The 8393-nt window shown below is 34.8% G+C and overlaps 1 protein-coding gene across 1 annotated transcript; it reads right to left on the bottom strand.

Annotated features, from left to right (window-relative positions):
- Positions 1–1661: 1661 nt before the first annotated feature.
- On the bottom strand, positions 1662–7926 carry LOC117913196 (omega-amidase, chloroplastic). The gene is made up of 10 exons (XM_034828158.1): positions 7641–7926; positions 7429–7545; positions 6654–6878; positions 6083–6176; positions 5492–5566; positions 4514–4592; positions 3845–3860; positions 2615–2695; positions 2107–2189; positions 1662–2010 (listed from the first exon to the last, which is right to left on the bottom strand). The coding sequence occupies exons 1-10, from the start codon at positions 7884–7886 to the stop codon at positions 1932–1934; spliced, it is 1095 nt and encodes a 364-aa protein (XP_034684049.1). The 5' UTR covers positions 7887–7926; the 3' UTR covers positions 1662–1931.
- Positions 7927–8393: the final 467 nt, after the last annotated feature.

Raw genomic sequence — 8393 nt, 5'->3', positions numbered from 1 at the left:
TCATAGTTTTATTTTATATGCATGGAAGTCAAATTAGAGAGAGTATTCAAAAAGATTAAAAAAAAAAGGCAATTTGATGTTTGAGTTTATTTTAACGATATTTCTCACTTGAATAAGAAAATTCAAAATGATGATAAAAGTTGACATTGAGTGCCAAAGATGAGTTAATTTTTTTTAATGAAATTCGAAAATACTTATGAAGAGATATTATTAGAAGAAGAAAAAAAAAAAGAGCAAGAGTTTTAATGGTGGGGAAGGCATGGTTGTTTGACACAAGGCGAGAACGTGAGGGAGTGGAGGTCATCTTCTTCTTCAATACTCCTGTCTCTAGATGGGGCAAGGTAGCTGTTGGCAGAGGAGCATATGCATCTCGCATTTATCGGACCCACTGTTTCGTTCTTATCTCCACCATTCCTGAGTTTGTAGAATAAAGGATTCTTAAAATAAAATTGAAATAAAATAAAATTACTTTTTATAACAATTCTAAAAAATGATTCTTAACAACCGTAGTGTTTTGTAAAATAAAAATCAATTTAAAATCCTAACATATTTCTTATGTTTTTAAATATTTTTTTATAAGTAGTATTTTATTTTTAATTATTTTTTATATTTATATAATTATTTTTTAAAATAATTCTAAAAAAATAAATAAAAATTCCCTATTTTATGTTTTTAATAATAAAAAAACCATTTTATACTTTTTAATTATCAAACTCGTTTTCCTATATATATATATTTTGTCTTAGATAACATAAAATAATTTTAGAAAACACTTTCTCAAATAAAATCTTAATTTAATTATGTTTTTAATAATAATTTTTAAAAATTGAAGAAAAAAAATCCATTTAGCATTTTAAATATGAAAAAGTATGTTTTTTTCATTTATTTTTTTATGATGGTATTACATTTATCTTCAATATAGAAACATTTAAAGTACTTTTCATATTTTCAATTAGTATCTATAAAAAAATCATTGAAAGTATTTAAAATTTATTTTCAAAACCAACATTTAAAAAATCGTTTTAGATTAAAAATTTGTCAAATATGTTTGTTAAGTTAAAACATTATTTTCAAAAACAATTATTTGATGAAAACAAAAACATATTTTAGGAGATATTTCCTCAAACAATTTTCAAAAGGTGTTAAATTGTTCTCAGTACTACAACAAAATGAATCAAACCCCATTTCCCCTTTTTCTTTTTTCTTTTATTTTTCTCTAATTTCTATCATTAATTTTTTCTTGTATAAAGAGGAATTTATCCCAACAACCGACAAAGAAAACCCAGATCAAACCTAATTATACGGTGAATTTCACCTATTAAAATTAGGGATTTATTAACATTTTCCATCTGGGCATCTTGATATATTCAAACCAGATATTAATCATAATTGGACCTTGAAAACCATGTCTCCAACAACTCAAACATGATCAACATCAATATAATATAGATCCATATAGATCTACTCCACATTTCACACTTTTCTTGTCCATCTCCATATGGCTGGTAGTATGAACTGCGACTTAGGGCAGTAATGGTTCTAGTTACAGAGTCTCTAGCTACTGATGGGATTAAATACCAACCCTACTGTTTGGCTCTGTTTGTCTTGATAGAAAGTGAATCAAGGAAAATGATTCTGTTGATGATGCTGGGTAAGGGATATGACACAAAAAAACGCTTCAATAATGCAATGGTGGTGATACATGCATATCGGCAGTTTCCTAGAAAAAGTCCAACCAGAAAAAGAGTAAAACCATTGCCTTAATTTTAGAGAAATGGGGGCTGAAGATACAAGGTCTATGGAATTATTTAGTACTTCATGTCACCAACCCTAGACATAAGAAATATGCAAGGTTTGGACAGGCATAAATATCCTTTCTCCAAGAATGTCTTTCATGCACCATAAGAGTATTCTAGTGTTCCTTACATGGTTTATTGAGAATCCAACCTCTGAACATCTACCAATTGGTAAAGATCACCCCGCCGTTGATTCAGTAATGGGAGGTTTGTCCTGAGTATAAGAGATAAAAGTAAAATCAACGTTAATCAGTAGAGCTAAAAGACACTAAGAAACAGAAACTATGTTTGGGGTTGGTAGGCATATCACCTCCTGAGCTCAATTAGAGAATAATCAATCTCTGATATGATTATTGCTTCCTCATGTTCTGTGGTAGCCAAAACTTCTCCAAACTGCCAAATTCATGGTTGTAGTAAGAACATTGTTTGGAGAAACTTATACTTTAAAAGCTTTAGGCTATGTTTGGTTCCCGAAAAATTTGAAGGAAAATGAGGGAAAGAAAATAGAGGAAAAGTAGAAGGAAAAAAAAATTGAAGTAAAATAAATAAATAAATAAATAAAGTTAATAAGTTATTTCTATGTGCAATTTTTCATGGCACAATCAAACATAAGAACATCATTTTCCTTAACATTTCTTTTCTTTCCTTGCTACTTTCCAGGACCAAACATAAACTTAATGACTACCAAAATGACCGCCTAGCTTTCCAATTTGAAAAGGGCCTGAAAAACTTCAGATACACAATCCACAAATCAACAATGATACATCTAAAGTTTACCAACAGCATATAAGAAAAGCTAAACATAAGCATCCACTTACTGGTCCAACAAGAGTTGAGTGGCCCCAAGCCACATAACCAGCACCAGCATCTCGAGCAGGTGAACAAGTCGCTACATATAACTGTCATTTGGAATTTGGCACAAAATAAGCACCAAAGAGAAACTCCTCAGGGGTATTAGATGCAGAATACCGATTAACAAAAATAGACAGCATCAAGTTCTAAGGGAACATATGGGTGTATTACTGTCTGTCTTGTCAAAATATTGGTGGTGCTTCGGTTACTAACTTACTAGTGAAGTAGAATTAAAAGATGCCTTGAGAAAAATAACTTGGAACACATCAAGAAATGCACATCTGGTACAATTTTAATCCCTCGGAATCTCTTTTTATTTATTTATTAAGGGGTAGTTAAAGTCCTTAAGAATTGACAGTCAGGATACCACATAGCTAAACCACTTCACCATTTTCTTACAATTGGGAACTTCTAAGCAAAAAATAAATTGGCAGGCTGAAATCAAGACGAGAACAATTTTTAGTCTTTCACTGGTTCTAGATGGAGGCCCAGAAACTCAGCTACGAAGGATAGATAAAGGACTTAATTAGAACTAATTTCCATTTAAAAATTGACTACAAAAAGCGAAGAGCTCTTGATGATCCAGAAATTCATTCTAAGATCTAACTATTTAACGACACAACTGAGAGTTTAATTTCTTCTTTTATTGATACCACTGTTCTTCTTTGTCAGCCTTCCACTTCACCTTATGCTAAGATCTAGTTTTGGATAAAGTCATAAAAAATCATGAAGTTGGAATGTGTTGGTTATATAAAGGAATAAATTTTAGGGAAGGAGATTGATGGAACATGTTACATGAAAGGACTTTCCCCATTCAAATTACAAGAATCTTGTACCACAATGATAAAACTTTTTATTTGTTTATATTATAAACCAAGTCATTCCATTCATCACAAACTTCTACAACAAACACAAGATAGAAACAGGGCACTTCTGGCTGTTGAATATTAAAGGAAATGATTGGAACAGTATAGGAGAGAAACATGATGAACAGACATTGGTACAAGTCCTGTGGAACTAGTAACTGTCTATGATTTTACAATATTTTGCAGATTAGCATTAAATCTTTCAGGAGACTTCCATTTGCATCAGTGAAATGATTTAAACATGACCAGAAACACAAACTTCCAAAACTAGTTAAAAGAAGACCTTGGTGTTTATAATAAACAATAAGACAGTAGGATGTTTTAAGGTACCTGATTATCTGCAGCCCTGCATTTGGAAAAAAAAAGGCATGTATCAGCAAGAATGAACACAACCATCAACTAAGCTGCTAATTGCATAGGCCACATGCTTTCACACTGATAAAGCTTTCATCTCTGAAGCACTAAGTGTAGGAGGAGGAAGAGAGGAGGTCATAGAATGGAGGAAAAGGGGAAAAAGAAATAAGCCTGGCCAAAGGGGAAACTTGAAGGAAAACAAGAAATAAAGGGCTCCGAAATGAACATTCATTCATGGGTCTGCCACTAATTAGACAGAGAAAAATGTAGATAAAATTTTTACATCTAACCACTGAATATGGAGTGCTCATTTGGTCCATTCCGTGTTCATGTGTAGTTATTAGTGCAAGCATGCTTGAATAACAAATTAACACTAATCACATGTTTGAATTCATGTAAAAAGAGGTAGGCACAAGGCAACACATTTTCTTATCCTTCAAAGAAGACAAATTAAGGTAATCATTTATTTATTCAGAATATAGACAGACAACTACCAAAAGAATAATACACAGGAGAAGCATCTATTAGGTCTGCCTGACACAAGTTCCAGTTCAGTTGTTGCCTCTCAGGTGATTTTTTAGTATGACAAGGATATTGGTATGTCAAAAACTATTTAATATATCATAAACTAAAATATTTTATTACCTTGCCCTTTGCAATAACTCCCAATGCAATGGTCCAGTTGTCATGTTAAATGCCCCGGGATAGCAAATCAGGTGAGCGCCTGATGTTGAAAACTGGCACCATTACTCTCAGTAAAACTTATAACGTGAAAATCAAGATTAATAGAGTGATGTCAAGTTGACAAGTAAATAAATGGGGAGGGACCAATTCATAAAGCTACTAGAAGCTAGAACCACAATCATGGGAGGAAAGATTCTCAAACATAAAAAGTAACAACATACACTGCAAAAAGGAAACTAGGAAAACTTTAAAACAGTCATCATCCATAATTCGTTTTACATGAAATTTAAATAAAGGGACAGAAAAGGATAACAATTACTACATTAAGGATAGGATCCAAAATTTTACACTGAGAAAAGTAATAATCAGGTCAAAAGAAACATATAAACTTTGATCTAAGCGAACAAAAATTAACACTAAGGAAGATGAGAAAACCAGAACCACTGCCCCTTGAGAAGTTAAATTTAGAAAATCCATACAACATGTTACAACCATATAGCAATAAGATCATCTTCGGACACCTCTTTCAAAAAGTATCACCAATAAAATGGAAAGGAAGATAGATGGAGGGCTCAACAAATTGAAAAGCAGCCACCGTTGGAAATGAGAGGTTAAAGACTCCTACTTTGTAACCAAACATCAGCAGTTTCCCTTTGTCATGTGCAGTACTGCACGAATCTTCTAAATAAATATTTGCTTTTGAGTTAACGAAAAGGCGTTATAAGTAACACTGACTTTGATATTAAAGCACAGTAATTTCTGCATACATCATGATAGAGAGAGATTATGTTTCTGACAACAAGTAAAAACAATCTTCACATTTTAACATATATACCTATATCAAGCTGCACAGCCATTGGCAATTAACAATGGGCAGACAAAAGCCAAATGTTAACACAAATTAACAAGTTCACAAGTCAATGTAAGGGAAAAGCAAACCTCTTGCTGCATACAACATGGCCAGTTCAGAAAACCGAATGTCATAACAGATACCTATTCCAATACGCCCGACTTCTGCAGGAACAAGTTGATAGTTATTTCATATTGTGAGAAAAGTAAATACCACAATCCACCATGTTGTTACAGCAGAAATTGTCAAGCAGAAGAATCTGCAAGGAGTTATTTCATCATCCAGTTATGCATCAGACGATATGATCTAGATTGATGCTGTATATTAGGTTGTTGAAGTAGTACCGGTTTTAAAAGGGAAAAGTAACGTAAAACATCCAGAGGTTAATAAAAACATAACAAGAAACCATTTCCCTACAAAATGTACTTGATTATTGAGTACATTTCAACATGCATAAGGACAACAGAGAAACCCCAGGTCATCACAATAACAGCAATTAAAAGATAGAAGCATCATATAAAGACTTGCAGAAGTTGAGATGAATCACAGGGGACATCAACACCTAAATATGACACATACGAATTGGTAGGTAAACCCAAAGATTGATAAATGCAGAAAGCAAAATATAGGCTTAGGTGAACCTCAAGGGAAAAGTTAGATTACAAGCAAGCACATCAGACCTGTGTCTACAATTGTGGGACTTCCTCCTGCTGTAAGAGTTTTTGATTCCATAAAGGTAATCTTCCCAGGAATGTTGATATCAAAAAGGTGTATCTGTAGTCAACCACACAGAACATATCAGAAACTATGGTCACTAAACTAGCATCAAAGAGATTATCCTTAAAAGGTTAGTGTTTGATGTTCAAAACATTCAAGCTGTGCCTTCAAGTTAGACTTCTACACCTCACACTCAAGGTAGAATAATGTTGGGAAACTCGCTTATTGATAAGCCCAACTTCAGGTTGGTTAATATGGATAGTCATTATCTGATGATTTAAACTCAAATTTCCAAACCCTGACCATTAGTTATACAAATAAAAATGAAATAACATGATAAAATCAGATGTCTTAGTGGCATCTAATCACCCAAGCTGGGTGGTCAAGGCAACTAATTGGATGCTTGAGACCACCTAATGAGACATAATAAAAATAAAGTGCGTCTAAGCATACTACCAGCCAGATTCATATTTGTCCATATAAGAGTGGCATATTTTATACAGTAACACATTGCATGGCAGGTAAGAAAACTACCTTCCTGTGTTTTGCTTTCAACTTTCCATCACTACCAAAGATGCAACAAGTATTGTACAATCGATCCCCACAGCGTTCTGGTATAGAGCCACCAACAATAGTAATTTTCAGGGCATGGGAAACTTCAGACAGCATGGCTGTTGAAGGAGATGCATCACCACCTGCATCAATGTCCTCAGCATAAACTGGGAAGCTATCATTTGAATAAGGACTATTCCATATTTCCTGAAATATGTAAAAGGAAATATTACAAATTCAAGCCATAGATATCATCATATTACAACCTAGGTCAACACAAAGAGTGGGAGGTAGCTTTTATCACAAATTCACAATAACCACCTATTCCTTGAGAGTAAATCTCCACTTTCCAGACAATATGGGTGCCACTCCCACTTGGCTAGTTTTTTTCTTAGGATCAGAATAACGTTAAATATTTGATTTTCTTATCTCTTTTGGTTTTCCAAGCAACCAAACAGCATGTTAGGAAACTAGCCATGTTTTCCACAAACATTTCGAAGGCTTTCTCTTGCTTAATCACATTTCGCACCGAAAGCAAGAAAATGTGCTCCCAAAATGCCAAGCAAACAGAGGAAAAAATAATTGAAATAGAGGAGGTTGAGAGTATAATCTCCAATCTTCGATAAAGTCCATGGAATCAAAATGATTATCAATTCTTTATTCTACTACAAAAAAATCACTAGATTGCTCGCATGTATTAGTGTGTGAATCATGAATCCCCTATACATAATGACACAAGGCATTGTTAAAAACTCACGGGCAGGAGAACAAGCTGAGCACCCTTTTCAACTGCCTCCTCAATCGCCTTTCGAGCATGAGCAATGTTCCTCTCCTTGTCCGCAGTCACAGACAATTGGCACAGACCAATCTTGAACTGAAACCCACAAATAAATCACAAATTATCCAAAACTTGAAGACCTAGAAAAGATGACACAACACAAAATTGCAGTGGGAGAGAGGTGATCTTACTTTGCTGAGAGGAGGTGTGGGTGGTGGAATCGCAGGCGGAACCCTAGCTTGCTCGGGCTTGAAGGAAGAAGACATTGACGCAGAAATTTTGGCGGTACGGAGTTGAGTGTGGAAGGGATTGGGGGTGGAGGTGGGGAGAAGTGAGTGGCAGAGGACGGCGGTGGCAGGACGGAGGAGGTTGAGATGCGGTGGTGATGCGTAGGAGAGGGTTGAAGAGAGAAGTGCTGATAGTGCTGCTGATTTCATCTCACTCTCTCTGCATATTTGGTAGGCCCTTTCGATGGAGGATTTTCGATGGAGGGATTATTGTCGTTCTTGAGAAAACGACGTCGTTTCAACGCATCAAACGTCGTCGTTTTTTGCCCCGTTTTTTGTTTGATCTGTTTCTCCGTTTCTATGAGAGGGATCTGAACGACGTCGTCCACATTTGGGGCCTCCATTTTGTTGTACTTACATTCTATTCAAACGTCGTCGTTTCCTGCCTCAGGTCAAATATCTGCCGCGAAGGATGTCGTTTTGCTGCCATCGTTCTGAAAACCGTCATTTTATGTCTGTCTTTGCGTGTAACTCGAATCGACGTCGTTTATGTTGGGGTCGTTGCATGTTCTTAACAAGAGCATACGACGTCGTTTAACTGCTCATAAGTTTTTCAGTTTTTAACCATGAAAGTTGAAACTTAATTTAAACGACAGCGTGTATTTTCTCCATTTCGTACGAGTCTATAACATCATAAGCGACGTCGTGCTGGTACCA

This window comes from Vitis riparia, chromosome 4, assembly GCF_004353265.1.
Source record: "Vitis riparia cultivar Riparia Gloire de Montpellier isolate 1030 chromosome 4, EGFV_Vit.rip_1.0, whole genome shotgun sequence".
NCBI classification, from domain to species: domain Eukaryota; kingdom Viridiplantae; phylum Streptophyta; class Magnoliopsida; order Vitales; family Vitaceae; genus Vitis; species Vitis riparia.
The sequence above is the reverse complement of the archived record's forward strand: the minus strand, read 5'-3'. Positions and strand labels throughout refer to the sequence as shown.